This window comes from Motacilla alba, chromosome 4A, assembly GCF_015832195.1.
Source record: "Motacilla alba alba isolate MOTALB_02 chromosome 4A, Motacilla_alba_V1.0_pri, whole genome shotgun sequence".
Classification (NCBI taxonomy): Eukaryota; Metazoa; Chordata; class Aves; order Passeriformes; family Motacillidae; genus Motacilla; species Motacilla alba.
The window spans coordinates 869,448-887,393 of record NC_052045.1 but is presented as its reverse complement, the minus strand read 5'-3'; the positions used below and the strand labels follow the sequence as shown (position 1 = coordinate 887,393).

Genomic DNA, 17,946 nt, shown 5'->3' with positions numbered 1-17,946 from the left:
GCCCACTCCTGGAGGCGCTGGGAGCTGTCAGCAGGGGACAGCCCAGGAAAACTCCCTGCCTGATGCAGAGGCTATTGCTCCAGAAAAGGCTGTTTTATTGCTAGGCAGTAACGATGTTGAAAACAATAACAAAAACATGTAGGTTTTGTTAGGTCACATCTCGTCTTTTTCAGTTGTGGTGGTTGACATGAATATTCTCATGCTCTGTGCCTGCTCGATGGGGGAGAAGGCTCCTGGAGGAAGCATTTCAGGTGAGCTGCTTCCCCCCTTGTGCTGTCCCAGCCTGGGGCAGGGGGTGTGCTGCGTGCTCAGCCTGGGTGCTGCAGGGAGGCTGGAGGCACCGGGGAGTGCTGGGCAGCTCTGGGCCAGGAGGCTGCAAAGCTGCCCTGGGAATAGGCTGAGCCACACACGGCAGGAAGAGTTCTGCTGGGGAAAAGTACCCAGAGACTCTGAGCAGCTTCTGTGGCCAGTCCTGACTGGGGAAGCCGCCCCAAGGCGTGTTTGTGTGGGCTGCTGGAGCGTGGTGACCGTGGCTGCACAGCCAGCCCTGCCCTGGGCTGTGTCACAGCAGGGATGGAGGGGCTCTGTCCCAGCCCTGCTCCCGAGAGCCCTCCCTGCCTGCCCTGCCACGTTGGAGCAAGTCCAGAGGAGGCCACAAAGGTGCTCTAAGGGCTGGAGCATCTCAGCTGTGGTGACAGGCTGAGAGCTGGGGGTGTTAGATGGTGGAAGAGAAGGCTCTGAGGAGGCTTTGGAGTTCTCCCAGTGCCTAAAGTGGATGCAGGATTGCTGGACAGGGACTTCTAATGGGGCATGTAGCTGTAGGGCCACGGGGAATGATGCTTAGGGCAGGCCACACAAGGGGTAGCCCTCTTTAAATTGAAAGGGGGCAGGTTTTGATTAAATATTAGGAAGAAATTCTTCTCCCAAGAGTGTTCTGGTGCAGGTTGTCCAGAAGAGGTGTGGATGCTCAAGGCCAGGTGGGCTGGGGCTCGCAGGTGTCCCTGCCAGGACAGGGGTTGGCCGGCGATGGTCTGCAGGGTCTGTTACACCGCTGTGACCCGTTCCACGCCACGGGCACGGTACAGGGGACACCGCACGTGCGGAGGCGGCGGAGGGGATGGCAGTGGGGCGAGCCTGTCCCCGCGGGTTCGGCCGGGCTCGGCTGTCCCCTGTCCCCGCGGGTCTGGATGGGCCCGGCTGTCCCCTGTCCCCGTGTATTCCCTGTCCCGCGTGTCCTGCCCGGCTGTCCCCATGTCCCCGTGAGTCCTCTGTCCCCGCAGCTTCGGCTGGGCTCGGCTGTCCCCATGTCGCCACTCCCCTGTCCCCGCGGGTCTGGATGGGCCCGGCTGACCCCTGTCCCCGTGTATTCCCTGTCCCATGTGTCCTGCCCGCGTGTCCCCGCGAGTCCCCGGTCCCCGCTGTCCTTGTCCCCTGTCCCGCGTGTCCTGCCCGGCTGTCCCCGCGTGTCCCCTCTCCCGCGTGTCCCCGCTGTCCCGGTCCCGCGTGTCCCCGCTGTCCCTGTCCCCCTGTCCCGGTCCCGCGTGTCCCCGCCCGTGCTCAGTGGCTCCCCCCGGCGGCGGCGGGCGGGCCGCGCTGCGCTCCCAGGCTGCTCCGGGGCGGCGCCGCCTCCAGCGCGGCGGGACAAAGCGGGGCCGGGCCGGGCCGGGCCGGCGGCATGGAGCGCGGAGCGGAGCGGGGCCGGCGGCGCGGCCCGCAGCCCCTCTAGGAGCCGAGCCGAGCCGGGCCGGGCCGGGCGATGCGGCGGTGAGCGCGGCGGGGCCGGGGCCGCCGCGATGCTCCGGCGCAGCCTCAGCCGCCTGGTGAGTGCGGGGCCGGGCGCGGGCGGGCGAAGTTGGCGCGGTTCGTGCCGAGCGCCGGGGCTGCTCTCCCGCGGGGCTCCCGCATCCCCCTCCCCGCGGGGCCCGGCCCCGCCGCGGCGGCTCCCGCGAGCCCTCCAGAAGTTGCCTTTGCTGCCGGAGCCCAAAGGTTGTTTTTTCCTCCCCAGACCTGTCGGAGGGGACTGCCCCGGCCCCGGCCCGCGTGGCTCCCCTGCCCGGGCGGGATGCGGGCTCCATCCCGATCCCTGCCCGCTGCCACATAAGCTGCTCGGAGCTTTCACCGTGACCTCACTGCTTGGCCTGAGCTCCGTAATCGCTCATTTTTTCCTTTTCCGCAGCAAATGCGCGAAAAGCGGTGTTTCGGCGTGGTTTCGGGCGCTGCTGTTTATTCAGCAGAGTCACGGATTGCGCAGTGCGTACTTAGCAAAGTTGCCGGAGTTGGGGCGGCGTGGGTGCCGCGGGCACTGCCCCAGCGCCCTGCCAGGCTCGGGGCCGCTGCCCGGCTGCCCCCGCTCCGTGCCGGGCTCTGCCCGCCGGCAGACTCGCTCCCCTGCCGCCTTTCGCTTTGCAGCGAGGTGCTTGTGCCCGGGTCTGCGGGCTCGGAGCACGGGGGGTTCTGAAATCGCCTTTTTCCAGCCTGGAGGTCGCTCTGCGGGGCTGGGCAGGGCAGGTCTGGTTTCTGGGTTGGTGTGTAGGCGGTGTCGGTGAGGCAGGCTCGGGGTTAGCCCTGTGGAGAACGCACCAACCACAGCCACGGCTTTGCAGCCCGGGGGCGGATGGATCAGACGGAAACTCGGTGCCCTGGCTTTCTGGCCTTGGTGCCTTTTGAGTTCAGCTCTGCCCTGAGGGCTTCCTACCCCACCCACCCCAGCGGGAGTTTTTGTCCCCCTCGTGTCGAGAGGCGTTTGTGGTTTGAGGCATCTCCTCCGCTTCAGTGCAAAGCTTTTTTAGGTGGCAGCCTGCTGTGAGCGGGGACTGGAGGTGCCTGCCTGGCTCCTGGCTCCAGCACCCTCCTCCTGCTGGGGAGCAGCCCCTGCCCTGCCCGGGGTCCCGCACGGTCTCCGTGTCACCTCTCTGAGTCCCCGCACTTGAGGAGGGGATGTTCGGTGCTGCTGGGGTGTGATGTCCTCTGAGGCGGAGGGAAACCACCCCAGCACGGCCCAGCTATCTCCAAAGGCTCTGTCAGGGCCGAGCTGTGGCAGCAGCTGTTGGAGAGGGCAGAGGTGGCGTTCTGGAGGAGCAGCTCTGCTCAGGGCCCAGCACGGAGTGCCAGGTCAGCTGCAGCGCTGGCACCAGGCTCAGACGCTGTTTCCCCTCCTGGCTTTGCGAGCAGCATTTCAGCAGCAGCGAGCAGTTTATCAGGCTGCTGCACGTGGTGTGGGTCCCCCCATATCAGCGCTGGCTGACAGAGCACCTCTGCCCTGCTGCTGCACCTCTGCCCTGTCCCCAGCCCCGCAGGGTGCCACCTCAGGCTTGGGTCGGTCCTCTCGCTCCTGCTCCACGGCAGGAGAGGGGATGCTGTGGCCGTCTCTGTGGAGCTGTCCCGAGATGCTGTCTGGCCCTCAGCCCTGGCTGGGCCCTGCTGGGCTTCAGGGGATGCTCATCCTGTGGCCGTGGCGTTGCAGAAATTCGCTGCAGTTATTAAGGGCTGCAGGTTTTTCTGACACTTAAGATCCCATAGGGCTACTCGGACAACCACTGGAACCTCTCCACTGTGTGGTCTCTGTCTGAGGCTCATAAATACCAACCGATATTAAAAATCCTGTTTTCAGTTGTAGCTCACAGCTTAGGCACAATGGAGGTGACTTGCCCTATCAGCATGGCTGTTTGTGGCTCTGTTTTTCCCTCCTATAAACTCTTCTCCTGGACAGGGTATGAAATGGGATGGTAAGGAGAGCAGGAAGGGTAGAGTGGTGCATGTGGGTCTGCACAGCTCCCTGGGGGTACAGACTGATGCTCTGCAGAAACAAATTGGATTCTGAGCTTTGATTTGCACCACCAAAATAATCCCTGTCAAAGGGAGAGTGGGGCTGGGATCACTGCGGGGAGGTGGGATTGAATTGCCATGGTTAATCCACTTTTAGGAGATACTGTCAACTTGAAATATAACTTTAATTCTTTTTTGGAAACAGATTCTAGCACCGGAGTCTTATTTTTAGTCTCCTGCTGCTTGTACGGCTGTTGTGGGAGGGTGCGGGAGTGGAGTGGGGAAGTGTGTGGGTGTCCAGGGGAGCTTTGGGGTCACTCTGCTGGGCTGGGCTCTTCCCGGGGCTGGGGTGAGCCCTGTCCAATTCCCGCTGGCTCCCTGTGTCTGCAGCACAGACACTGTGCTTTTCTCACCTACTGCTCTGGTGTTCTGCTGCTGTACCCCGGGGCCACAGCTCTGCAGCACAGCTCTGCCAGGGCTGGGGGAGAGATAAGTGAGGAATGCAGAAAGAGAGCTTACTGATGCCCTCGTTGCTTTCACTTTTCCTCCCAATTTGCTGTTTAAGGCCAGTCTGGAAGCGAGCCCTGGGAGCTGAGACCCTGCTCACGGTGCAGGAAGGCTGGGGTGATGGGTGAAGCACCCTGGGGTGCTCTCCCCACTCTCGGGGTGCCTGCTGCTGGCTGAGCCCCTGGGCTGGTGCTCTCTGCAGGGTCTCCTGCCTCTGCAGTCAGTGCAGCTCCTTGCTCTGGTACTGTTTGTGTTCAATACCTGGGATAAGTAAGAAAACAACAAACAGTCTGTAATTAGGAGCAAAATTCTTCTGTTGGAGTGTAACAATAGGACCTTAGTTGTGTTATTCCAGTTTAATTAAATACCTGGGGGCCTGATCCTCTTTGCAGCCCGTGTGCTGGTAAATCCCATGTGTTTGGCAAGTGCTGGGCTCGTTGTGAGCTGCTGCTTCTCAGCACTGTGTGCCTGGTGTCGGGGAAGAAGGTGCCTCTTAGCTGGGTGTGCAGGGCTGTCCTGGGCTGGCCCCGTGTGGCTCTGTGCCCTGTCACAGGCTGCAGTGATGGGCTCTCACTGCTCCTCCAGGGCTCTGCATCCCTCTCTCCTCTCTCCTGGGCTCTGCATCCCTCTCTACTGAGCCCTGCATCCCTCTCTCCTCTCTCCAGGGCCCTGCATCCCTCTCTCCTGGGCCAGCAGTGGGGTACCCCCAGCTTGGTCCTGGGGCTCTGTGGGGCAGGTCCTTCCTGGGGCTCTGCAGGAAGGTTCCCCACTGAGCCCTGTTCGGATGGCTGAACAAGGCAAGTGGCCCAAAGTCACTCTTTAGGTGGGGAGTAAATTCCCCACTGGCGCTGGGGATCCGTGAGCAGGGGCAGAGGATGGGGAGCGCCCCTGGGGTGCACTGGGCAGTGTGGGGCTGTCCCTGCCCAGCTCAGGACTGCTGGGGGTGTGGAAGGTGTCCAAGGCTGTGTGGAGGATGCTGATGTACACTCCCATCTTTAGGATCTGCAGCAAGTGTGTAATAAAATGTATTTTTGCACGCAGAGCACATTGGGATTTTCTTTCACACTTGTTTTTTTTTTCCCATAGAGTGTGAACCAAACATTAGTGTGTGATTGCAGCTCCTATTCTGATAATAAAGATGGTAACAGTTAGGAGTTGGAAGCTGTAGGAGTTGTCTTTTCCTCCCAGTCCAGCATGCTAACACCTGGGGAGTGAGGCTGCGTGTCAGGTGCCTGATGCCAGCTTCTGCAGGAGTGTTTTGCTTTCCCTGGTGAGACCAGAACCTGCAGGCAGCAAAGGTTAGGGCTGGGCTGTCTCTGTGACACCAGGTGGCAGTTCTGCTTGGAGAAATCCCACACTTCAGAGGAGTTTGGATTTCAATGAAGCCACTTGAAATTTTCATGAGAGTTGCTGGAAGTTTGTTTAGTGGGATGTGTGCAGCGTGCTAGCAGCATTCCACGTGCTCAGGCAGTTCCCCTGCAGCGGCCACAGAGAGAAGTCAAGGGAGGCTCAAATAGGGAAGCTGGGACTGCAAAAAGCTTAGGGCTGCAATCCCTTATTGCTGCTCCTTCCCTGGAAAATGGGGACACAGGGGTTTCTCAAGTTCTGGGGGACACAGGGGTTTATGAAATTCCTGTCACCATTTCCTCTTTGATGTCTCCTAACTGTAGCCTTAGTCCCAGAAATAGCTCAGCCATTTGGCTAAAAAGGAATAAAAATCAAACAGAAAGCTTGGCTGGGATAAACAGCTGCATGTGTTCAGTTGAAGTTTGGGAAGTTGGCAGTCGCTCTGGGGAGGGCTGGAAAGCACCGGTCAAACATTAATGATGCTTCTAATTAAACCTGTGGCATGCTGAAACTTCTCTGTGGAGAATAACGAGTCTTGGCTGTATTTTCCTCTTCCCTCCATGCCACTTCTGTCCCCAGCTGGTATTTTGCTGAGAGTGATGGTGATTGTCTGGGCTGTGCAGGAGAGGTTGGGAGCTGAGCTGACTGGAGCTGCAGCTGAAGACATGGCAATTTGCTTTTAATAACAGAATTTGTAAAAGCAAACAGGACATTCATTAATAACAAGCTTTTCAGCCTTGCCTTTAATTTCATCCTGCTGCCTTTGGTTTATGCATTTCCTTTCTGATTGAAACTGCTGTGTTCTGGCTGTAGCTGTCTCCAGTGGAGAGATTTATGTTTAAGTGTTAGTTGAAAGCAAAGCTGATGGAGAGCATTCACAGTGGCTGTAAGCCAGACAGAACCTTCACCCCCAGATTAGTTATCTGCCAGTGATCGTGTTTTTAGCAGTGCAGGTTTGGTCCCTAGGAGCATCTTCCTCCCATGGCACCATGCTTGCGTCTCTTGTCCCGGATGTGTGATTCCGATTCCTTGCCCTGTGGGACTGTGCTCCCTGGGAGAGTTAAACCAATGCCTTGGCCAGGAGCTGCTGGGCTGGCCAGGTGGGGAACATCTCTGACTGAGCTGTGCCTGCAGAGGAGCTGGCACTGCAGGGGCAAGGGGGTCTCCAGCAGGATGCTGGGCAGGGGGTGTTCTCCAAGCAGCTTGGACACAGGGTGACCCAGTGTGCTGCTACCCCAGCTGCCTTTCCCTGGAAGCGTTTGCTCGGGGGATTTTCCTGGGGAGTTTCCTGTGTTGGCTGTGTGTGGGAGCGGGTGCTGAGGCTGGAGGGCACTGGGGAGGTTTTCCTGCGTGGCCTGGGCAGTCACGGGTGGCTCTCTGCCCAAATGTGTCCCCTGCTCGGGGACAGGGCAGCAGCTCGTGCCCTGTGCCAGGACAGCCTATCCCGAGGTTATCTTGGAAAATGCCTGACCTCTGCATCTAGACTGAAGCCTGCTTCTCAGTGCTCATATTGGAGCTATTTCTGTGCTTTCTGAGGTCAGGGAAGGACAGGCTGGTTTTGGGTGTTCTGGGCTTCACCTGCCTGTGCCCTCCCAGCCAGCACACCTGTGTCCAGGCCTGGGCTTGGAGCCCCCCGGTGATGCTGTGCGAGCCACGAGAGCCTGGCACACGTCTGCAGCTCCCTCACTCTTGCAAGTATTCAAGATTTATTTTCCTTCTTCAATTAGCAAGCAATATTGAGGTTCAGTGGTAGGTTTTTTTAGTGTTTTCCCTTGTTTGCCTGCAGGTTTGCAGCTTTCTGTGACTTGTGGGGGCCGTGCAGGCAGGGCTGGCCCCAGGAGCCAGGCTGTGGCTGCTGAGTGATCCCTGCTGCCCCTGGGAGCTCACAGCCCTGGGCACAGCAGGAAGGGCACAGGGACACGGGCTCTGCCCAGAGCCTGTCCTGCCCTTGGGGACGCCGTGCCAGTCTCGAGTCTGCTCGTAGCAGATAGGTAACAGGTTCACTGCTGCTCTCGTTGATGATGGTAAGCCGTTTCTGGAGTTATTATTGAAATGTTTGTGCAGTAATCTTGTGTAGTTTGGCTCCCTGCGCCCGTTCCACAGGCTGGCTCCAGGACCAGGGGCAGCCCCTGCTGCTCTGGTGTAACCAGCACTTTGCTGAGCTGCCTGCAGCCATCCAACGTGCCCCCAGTGCCTTGTTCCCTGGGTTTGCCTGAACTGGCTGACGTTTGGCTCGGGCAGTCAGTGTTTTGCTGTTTTGCAATAAGCTTGACTCCAAGACTTGAGCACGGAGCTGTTCCACGGAGTGCCTTAGCCCTGCTGAGGGAGGAGGGCCAGGCTGCTGCTGCCCGTGTGCTGCAGGGGATGGCAGTGAGTGGCAAAGTGCTTTAAAGCTTCATTTACCAACTCGTAGCCTGGGGAAACTGAAACTTCCCTCTTTTAAAAGGTCTCCTCTTTGCTGCCCTCACTCACCCTGTCAGCAGCAGGCTGCTGGGTCAGGAAAAGCCAGTTCTGCCCAGAGGCTGCATGACTTCAGTAGATACATGTGCATTAAATATGCATGCGTGCAATATATGCACATTAAATATGCATTTAAGCAATATACAGGGATGCATTAAATATATATATATTTATTTTTGCTTATGGGCTCTTTCTCAGGCTGGGCCAAAGCCCAGGGGGCTGCTGGGCAGTGATTGGCACAGGGCACCACCCTGATGGTCCAACATGCATTTGGGTCCTGAGCCCCACTTGGGACAGTGGGGAGAGGAGCTGAGGCTCCCTGCTGGCAGGAAAGCTGTCCTAGGTTTTGCTCCCCTTCCCCTCCATCGTTTTCCTGCTCTCACAGGGGTGCTCAGTGCCACGGGTGCTGATCAGAACCAAACTCTGTAAAATGTGAGCCCCCTGTGCACCCCCTTCTGCCTGCTCCTCTGGGAGCCTGTTGCCTCCTGCTGACTCCAGTGGTTTTTCCCTAAACCTCAGTGCTGTTGTTGGGGATGGAGTTCCAGCTGAAGCCCATTTAGTCTGAAAGCACATCTCCTCTGGCCGTGCAGCCTAATTGATAGAGCTTCAGAGACGTGTGTCCTGCCCTCCTTAATGAGAGCTTAGTGCACCATCCCGTTGTTTGTGGCGAGCTTTTTGTTTTCCTCCTGCAAGGCTGTTCTAGCTGGCTGTTTTACTCTTTCCTGTCTTGAACAAGATTCCTGTTAAACTCCACTGTGGCCTTTGCTGAGTAATGCTTTGCTGCAGGCTTTTTGCTCTTGTTTCCAGCTGATCTTCAGGATCTGTAGGTGAAAGGACTCCAGCCTTGCTTATGGAGGGCTTGGTCATTTTTTGCTGTGTGTTTTCACAGAATCTCTTCATCTGGCGTGTCTTAGTGCTGTATCCCCTAACAAGATGCTGTGAAGTGGGGAGCAGAGGCATTGCTCACTTGGTCCATGTTGTTTGTGTGCAGTGTTGTGGCGAATGCACTGCTTTGCAGGCCAGAGGGATCCTCTGTCTCTTGTGCTGTAAAGGACCTAGAAAAGCTGAGTAAGATGTGCAACAGGCAAGGCCAGATGATTTGAAGCGCTTCTTTGGTGCTGCCATCCAAGATCTCTTCAGCAGTAATACAAATTAAATACTGCTTGACTGCAGCGACGCCGTGCTCTGCTGCTGGAGTCTCAATTGGCTTAAGAGGGGAAAAAAATAAAAAAATAAATCTCACTGCCGGGAAATTAAATGCAGGAGGAAAAATCCACTTTTGTGAGCAGCCCTTCCATCTTTTATTATGATTTCTGTGTAATTCCTCCCCAGCATTCATGCAAAGCCAAGCAGCTGCTATCTGTAGGGACTCAGACTGCACTCAGGGGGCTGCAAAGCCAGCCTTGAAATGCAGGATTAATGATTTTTTTTTTCCTGTTTGCTCTGGGTGGCGTTTTGCATGCCGGTTTTGTTCAGTCTGAGTTGTGGAAGGCTTTTATTGTTTTTGTTTTTTCCTCCTTCCTTACAGCTCACCTTTTCTTGTGTTGTTTGCTCAGGGAGGGAGTGCAGTAAAACGAGCTGCAGTGCCCCGAGGGCTGTTGTCCTGTATCAGCCAAATTGATATTGTGGAGCACAGAATTTCCATGGGTGCTGTCTCCCGGGGCGGTTGGCTGGATGGAAGTGGGACTTTCCACTTGCCAATACCACAGCAGCGAGTGCAGGCTGGGAAGCAGTCAGGCAGAGGGAGGAAGCCTTGTTGAGGGAGCTGGTGCTGGTGCCTGGGAGAGCAGGAACGCCCTTGTCTTGGTGCCTGGCCGGGGAAGAGAAGAGACTGATGGGCTGGAGAGGGCTGAGCCATGCCCAGGGATGCTCTCCAGCGTGTATGGGCTCTGCTGGTGCTGGGGTGCCCCAGGGGGAACCCCCAGGCTGCAGGGCTGAGGGCCAGTGGAACCTCAGCTCCGTGTGCCTGCAGCTCTGCTGTGTGTGCAGTGCCAGCTCTGCTGTGCTGTGCCCAGTTCTGCACTGCTGTGTGTGCAGCTGTGCCCTGCTGTGTGTGCAGCTCTGCGGGCTCCTGTGCAGTGCCCAGCTCTGCCCTGCTGTGTGTGCAGCTCTGTTCTGCTCTGCTGTGCCCTGCTGTGCCTGCAGCTCTGCTGTGTGTGCAGCTCTGCTGTGCTGGGCAGTGCCCAGCTCTGCCCTGCTGCCTTCCTTCCCCAGCCTGTGCCTGCAGCTCTGCTGTGTGTCCAGCTCTGCCCTGCTGTGTGTGCAGCTCTGCTGGCTCCTGTGCAGTGCCCAGCTCTGCCCTGCTGTGTGTGCAGCTCTGTTCTGCTCTGCTGTGCTCTGCTGTGCCTGCAGCCCTGCTGTGTGTGCAGCTCTGCCCTGCTGTGTGTGCAGCTCTGCTCTGCCCCTCTGCCTTCCCCAGCCCGGCCGGAACAGGAGCCAAAGGATTTCCTGTAGATAAACAGTTCTAGGCCGCATGGTGAGGATTTCTGTCCTGGCTGGGCGGATTTCACTGACCCAGTGTCCTGCTGTGGCTGTGCCTGCAAGCCCCGAGGGTGAATCTGTTGGTCACTGTGGTGCCCAGAGATGAAAATATTCCCAGTGTGGTCTGGGTCACGTGGAGCTGATTTTGGCTGTGGAGCAAGGGGTGAAGTAGGTGATTTCTGCCTCTTTTCCCCTTTATCTCCTGCTGCTTCTGTGGAAACGTGTCTGTAGTACAGCAAGGGGCAGAAAGCCATGGTTTTCATGGTTTGGGGGTTGAAAAGCTTGATCTGAACCCATGTGAGTGAGGAGCGTGGAGGTGCTGGGACCTCGGGTACCACTGTGGGGGTTGAGGCACCCCGGGATGCTGGGGCAGGACTTGGGGAGTCCCTGCAGGGTGCACCTGCCCTCCCCTCCCTGCTGGGGGCTGTTTGGGAGTCGGGACAGCTTCCCTGGGGGATGGCTCTGGGCAGCCCTGGGTGCCAGCCCTGGTTTCTGGGCCGAGGTACATCCTGGCAGGGCAGCCTGCAGCCTCTGCCCTGCAGTGTGCTCAGCCAGGCAGGCTTGCTTCCCAGGGGAAAGGCAAGAAACTGCTCTGGGAAATGGGCTTCTCGCCAGTCAGCTGGCAGCCTGGCTCTGAAATGCTGGGAAAACTTAAAAAGGGGCAAAATGTTTGTGGGTGGCAGAGGTTAGAGTAACGTCTGGCCGAGCTGGGATACATAACATAGTATTTAGGGGTTTTTTGTTTCCATAACTGAAGAGCTCAGGCTTTCAGAGGACCAGAAAACAACGGGAAAACCAACAAATTATAGCCCTGCTGGGTGGTGCAAGCACTGACAGTTGCAAACTGGGAGTTTTTTTCCATTTTGCTCTTATTTCAATTTTTGCCAGGCCAAATCACTGCTCTGGAGAGCTTGCTGCCCTGCTAAAATAGCTGCTGATGAACAGACATATGTGCACAGCTTGAGCCGGGGAGAGGAGGGCGGAAGAGTTTTGAAGACAGGAAGACCTCGTTGTATTTGCTTTGTGACCTCTGCAAAACATTTGGCTCTTATTCAAAGTCCTTTTTCTGTTCTGGAGCCTGAAGTGTTCCTATGAGCCTGAGTTTTATATGCTGGCGGCATGCTGGTCGGACTTTTCTTTTGGACTGCCAAAAATAAAGACCTGCTGCCTGTATTTCAAGATGAGCAATGGTTTCATAACCCTGGCTGCCAGCAGGGCAGGGAGAAGAAGAATTGGGATGCTGAAAACTTCCGAGGGTCGGTGGTTGTGTTTGAGCAGGAGCAGCAGATTTTACACCCAGCAGCAGCCCTGCAGTAACACTGCCCCAGCTGATCCCTCTGCGTTTGGCTTGCTGCTTCACTCGTGGGAGCTGGCTTTGTGCAAAGTGCTGCCGAGCAGAGGCTGTGCTTGCAGCCATTGTGGCATGCTTGCTGGGAAGATGCAGTACTGCCTGGTTTGAGGCACTGCCTCCACAAGGAAAAACAAAATCCGTGCCAAAAAAGCTCTTTTCAGCTGTCACCCCTGTCCGCGTCACTCCTCAAGTCCAGGATAGGGCTGGGCTCTCCTTTAAATTTATTATGTAGGAAAAAAACTTCTGTATTTCCTCTCTCCACCCTTATGAAGTGTTTCAAGTCGCCTTTTCCCCCGTTCTCTCCACCCAGCCGTGTCTCTGTTGGTTTTTATCAGTGGCTTTGTTGGCTAAGTCAGCTTTTCCAGGAATCGCAGCCTGGTTGGGCTCTGCTGTCCTTGCTGAAGGTGATCTCCCTCTCAGGCCACAGGGCGAGGCGGCAGCTCTTGGGGGCAGAGGGGACATGGGGTGGGCTCTGGCTGCAGTCCTGCTGGCTGTAGGGTGCTGTGCTGTGGTTGTGGAGCTGTGCTGGAGCTCAGCACGCGCTGCTGTGTCATCCCCAGGGACCAGGGCTGCGTGCTCAGCCCCATCACGTGTGGCTGCTGTGAAAACCCCCGGGTACTGGCCCTTTTCCCCAGGCTCCTCTTCTGCTCTGGCCTTTTCTTTGGGTCTGGGGGCTCTCGTGGTTGCCCCTGCTGCCCCCCACCTTGGCTGCAGCTGGCTTCACCCACTGGTCACTCCTTGGTGGTCGTGTTCTGTCCCTGGCTGGAATGTCAGTGGGAGCTTCAGCCTCGGCACCGGAGAAGGGATGATCCTGGTTTAAATTTCAACCTGCTGTTTCCCCAGGGTACCAGCCTTCCCACGCTGCTTGGGAGTGACAGCAGAGTCCCATCCAGTGGGAAATGAGGTCGGGCAGTGTGTGCCTGCAGCCCTTGCCCTATGAGGATTGCAGATGCCCTGGTGGGTGGCTGTTTTCCCAAGGTCTGTGTGTGTTATTGACCCTCTCGTGCAGGCACGGGGGCCCTGCTGGGCTTGGTCCTGATCCATGGAGCTCTCTCTCTAAATCAGGACGTCTGCCTCAAGATGTGCTCGGTGTGGGTAAGCACAGGCTGAGCTGCTGAATTATTGAGGGTGTTCCCGAAGCATCACTTGTGTCCTCACAGAAATCACTGAGGACAAAGAGTCAGAGGGAAATTGGCAGGAAGAAATCTCCATTAAAAGCATAGCGGCTGGGCAGTGAGGCTGATTGATGTTTCGGGGAGGTTACAGTAAATTTATGGAGGCTTTTTAAAATTGTGGCTGTGTTTTCCTTTGTTCTTCTGAGGCTAAATGAAACAGGAGCTAGAACAGGCTGTTTTGGGAGGTGCTGTTATTTTTGCAAGCTTTTTTTGTAAATCAGGTCGCCTTCTCTACAACTTTTATGACAAATTGAACAATACAGGAGCAATTAGACTTTAAACTATTCATGAGATTGAAGCCTAGTAATGTGATTTAATCTTTCTTTTGCATATATTTAATATAAGCTGTGATTTCATTCAAATGTTAGAGCTTTGTACTTGTACTGTATAATCTGTGGGTTTAGCAGATGATTTTTTTAAATGCCTGTGGTTTTTATTAGATCTGTTTTCTATGAGTTATTTGTGTTTACGTTGTGGCCTAAAGTTATCTTCAGCAAACATGAAAGGAGAAGTTTTTTTATTAGTTAGTTCTGGTTTTGGTGCTTTCTGGAGCTGTAGTAAATCAAATGCTGGTGGTTTTTTAGTTTTACTTCTGCTGCTGGGTTTTTTTCTGGAAACAGGGCCAGAAGATAGCACAGACACTTGCTTTCCATATGGGGGATATAATTAAACACTCTGTTTGCAGCTGCCCTAGAAATAGTCCTCTTGAAGTGGCTCCTGTCAGCAGTGGCTGCAGGGCACAGGTTCACCTCTCCTGTTGCACTCAGTCTAACTCCATTAATTTTTTACCCAGGCTTGCTAATTTTTACCCAGCTTTGCAGCTTTTATCCAGTGCCACCTGGGTGCTGTGATGGACTCCCAGAATCTGGGGAGGGTGCTGAGCAGGGGCCTCTCCCCGGGCAGGCAGGAGGCTGTGCTGGGGAGGGATGCTCCTGTGGAGGGGGCACAGATGGGGAAGGGGAAAGGACCCCAAGGGAGAGTTGCCCAAACTCAAGCAGACAATCTGGGGACTGCTGTGGGCTGCAAGTGTAATTGTGCCATCTGTATGTAATGCTGCAACAGCTCCAAGTCATCAATTTGTTGGGTTATTAAGTGCATCCTTGGGTGTTTTTACTCCTGGCCCGATCTCTTCAAACCATACCTGTTCTTGTGTCCTCAAAGAAAGATTTATAGTGGAATGCCAAGGCTCAGGTGACCTTCCATGGGCACACAGCTGGGCTGTCTGAGTTTGGGCAAAGTGAGAAAGTAGCCATTATCCCCCCTAGTGCCTGGATTTCAGAATGCTGCTTCTGGCAGAACGTGGGCTTTATAGAAGGTGCAAGTGTGGGGAGGCTGGGTTGCACCCAAGCATTTTCCAGCACACATTCCTGTGTGAGAGTCTCCCTGGCAGAGCAGGGTGCTGCTGCAGCCCCGTGTGCCATGCTGGTGCAGCCGGGCACCTGGACCTGCCCCGGGCAAAGCCAGCAGGGCAGCCAGCTGCCAGCTGGGGGATGCTCCTGGCACAGCAGCCTCGCCTGCCTCACCTTCACCTGCTGTGGTTGGTGGCTGGCTCTCTGGCTGCCTGCCAGCTGAGCTCCTTCAGGAGCAGTCTGGTTGGGTGCCCTGCTGAGGGGTTGGCTCGCTGGTGGGCTTGGTTGGGCACCAGGGCAGTGGAACAGGAGCTCTGAACTGAAGCTGGAAGTGTTGCAGGAGACACCTACACCTTTGGGGCTGCAGACAGGATGGTGGCTCTGCTCAGGAATGCCTCCTTCCCTCCCTCCTCGCAGTTCCTGGTGCCCGCAGTGTCCCCCTGGTGCTGCTGTGATGTCTGCAGCTGCTGGGGGCTCTCCTGGGTGGCAGGGACACGGTACAGCAGGTGGGTACAGCAGGTGGCTCTGTGCTCACCTGCTGCATCCCCACATCCTCCAGGCTGGGTGGGACAGTGCAGCGTGGCTTCCCTGGCACTGTCCCCGCACGGTGCCCAGGCTGGCACTGCTGGTCTCTGCTTCTCTCGCTCAAACACCTCTGGCCCAGGGAGGTGAGACAGTGCCTAGGAAGGGAATGCAGTTGTTTATTTTCTTGAATGATCCTTCTGGCAGGCTTGGCTCTAAGCAGCAGGAGAAACTCTGGCTCTTGGCTGCCCAGCTTGCTCCAGCCCTGTGAGCTGTGGGCTGTGCAGAGCCCCACCAGGCAGCAAGGCAGCTGCTTGAACTGCGTCCAAGTAATATTTTCTTTTTTTTTTTTTTTGCCATCAGAATTAAAATTTTTCATGAAAGGCAGTCAGAGAAAGTCGTCTAAATCCTCTCCCTGCTAATCTGCATATTTTATAATTTTCCCAAAAGCCTGGCAGTTATTCCCTAAATCTGCCTCTAAGTCTGTGTTGAGAGCTGTTATTAAGACGTAGCAATCTATTAGCGACCAGCGAGGGCCAGGCTGGGCTCCTCCAAGGGAGAGCTTTGGGTGCCTGAGCCCAGCCAGCACCTCCTGCTGCAGCCTGGGCTGTGCTGGCCTTCTGGGGCTGGGCAGGGATGGGGTGTGGAGCCCTCCAGCCCCTGGTGTGACACCGTGGGCTGTGGAGGGGATGGGGAGTGAAATGCTGTGAGCGTGGCAGCCTGGTTGGACCGTGCAGCAGGGCTGGGATGCAGTGGGGTTACAGAGCCTCTGTTAGCGTGGCAGCCTGGTTAGACCATGCTGGGATGCAGTGGGGTTACAGAGCCTCTGTGAGCGTGGCAGCCTGGTTAGACCATGCTGGGAGGGCTGGGATGTGGTGGGCTTACAGAGCCACTGTTGTTAGCGTGGCAGCCTGGTTGGACTGTGCTGGGATGCAGTGGGGTTACAGAGCCTCTGTTACCTGGCAGCCTGGTCAGACTGTGCTGGGATGCAGTGGGGTTACAGAGCCACTGTGAGCGTGGCAGCCTGGTTAGACTGTGCTGGGATGCAGTGGGGTTACAGAGCCACTGTGAGCGTGGCAGCCTGGTTAGACCATGCTGGGAGGGCTGGGATGTGGTGGGCTTACAGAGCCACTGTTGTTAGCATGGCAGCCTGGTTAGACTGTGCAGCAGGGCTGGGATGCAGTGGGGGTACAGAGCCACTGTGAGCGTGGCAGCCTGGTCAGACCATGCTGGGATGCAGTGGGGGTACAGAGCCACTGTTACCTGGCAGCCTGGTTACACTGTGCAGAGAGGGCTGGGATGCAGTGGGGTTACAGAGCTGCTGTTACCTGGCCTGGCACTCGCTGTGCAGTGATGCTGCAGGTGAGCAGCAGGGCGTTGGGGGGTGAAGGCCCCCCAGGAGCTGCTGCTGACTCGGTGTGGCTTGGCCAGCAGCACACCGCAGCTGGGTTTGGGTTCTCCCCGCTCTGAGGCTTCTCGTGCACCATGCTTTCCGTGGATAGTCAGGAGATCCTGGTGGACTCTTTCCAGCAGTGCTTTGAGCAGAGCTCGGTGGTTTCCGTGCCAGTGTGTGTGAGGGGCAGAGCCTGACCCTGCTCCTTCCCAGCGCCGTGCCAGGGGCAGGGGAAGCTGTCGCTTCCTCCCTGTGCTGCAGGGGTGCTCCCAGGCACGCCTGGCTCCAGAGCCTGCACAGGGACACGGTGGGGACCAGCCTGGGGACATCTGTCTGAGCTGCCTGCTGCTGCTGTGGCGTGGATGGATGGCTCTGCCTCCTGCTCCTGGGGCACAGGTGGGTCACACGGTGGCTGGCACCTCTGTAATGCAGCAGATGCATCAGGGAGCCTTTTTTGGGTCTGGTTTGTGGTTTGGAAGAGGTGCTGCTCGCTGCTGCCGTGGTGGTGGTGTGCCTGGGAGCGTGGTGGCATTCCCTGGCTGGGAGTGTGTGCCAGCCCTGCCCGGTCTGGGAGCTGGTGGAGGTGGTCAGTGCTGGGGGTGCTGGTGGCTGCTGCTGTGGGGAGGTGCAGGGACATCATGTAGGGCATGAGGAGCCTCCTGCTCTGAGCATCAGCCACCGGAGGTGTGAGCGTGGCTGTAGTGAGAGCAGTCAGCACACCTCCCAAGCATAGGCATGGTGTAAAAACACTTCTCTGATTACAGCTGTGCAGACATGGGTGGGAAGCAGAGGCAGGGAAGAGCTGCTCCTTCCTCTGGGCAGATCCTGCTCCTCCTGCAGCAGGATCCGTTCAGTTGTTGCTGCTCCAGGTCCCCTGGTTTTTAACTGTTTAAGGTTTTGGTTTTGACACTTTCCCCCAGCAGCAGTTACTCCCAAGCCTTCTGTCTTAGCATGTTTTCTTCAGAGCACCTTTTCTCCAGCTGGGTTTTGTTTGCACAGCTGCCTGTGACGAGCCCTTTGGACGAGGGGTGCTGAGCTGGATCCAGGGCACTCCTGGGTGTCCATCTGCAGGGGCTGAGCCCGTGCTGGGCAGCTGGCTAGGGACAGGCATTTGGCAGTTCTGACTCCTGCTCTGGTGGGGTTTCAAAGCAAGCAGACTGTAGGGCTGAGGATTGGTATGGCTGTGGAGTATGAGGAGTGTCTGCTGGTGTTTCAGCAGCCCTGCTGCCTGCTAGTGTCCTCGAACCAGAGACTGTGACCCATGTCTTCCCTGTTCATGTTTTGAGATTTGAAAACTGAACCCTAAGGGAATCTTACCCTGGGCTAACGCCACTCTTTCCCCCTCACCCCTCTTCCCCCACTCGCTCTTAGTGGGCATTTTAAATTCACTGTGTAGTTTTAAGTTCAGCATCACAGAATGCTTCCTGGTGCTGGCCAGGTCGTCTCCCTTGGCTGTGAGCATCTGTGGCAAGGACGCTTTGAAAAAAGGTTCCCCCTTTCATTTAACAGCAAAAAGCTGATTTTTAAACTGCTGCACAGTTCTGTTGTTTTTGAAATTAAAGTTTCCTGGTTCACTGAGAAACATGAGTGTGCTGG

The 17,946-nt window shown here is 56.6% G+C and overlaps 1 protein-coding gene across 7 annotated transcripts in view; it reads left to right on the top strand.

Moving 5' to 3' along the window:
• Positions 1 to 1,679: 1,679 nt before the first annotated feature.
• The window catches only part of ATP11C (ATPase phospholipid transporting 11C), a 54,758-nt gene continuing 38,491 nt past the window's right edge, over positions 1,680 to 17,946 (top strand). For 5 of the 7 annotated variants that reach the window (XM_038164732.1, XM_038164735.1, XM_038164736.1 and 2 more), the window contains exon 1: positions 16,702 to 16,746. In XM_038164732.1, coding sequence (XP_038020660.1) covers positions 16,717 to 16,746 — 30 coding nt within the window. In that variant the 5' untranslated portion in view covers positions 16,702 to 16,716. Of the gene's footprint in view, positions 1,821 to 12,848; positions 13,007 to 16,701; positions 16,747 to 17,946 lie in introns of those variants that run through there. The other 2 variants (XM_038164733.1, XM_038164734.1) reach the window with 2 other exon arrangements.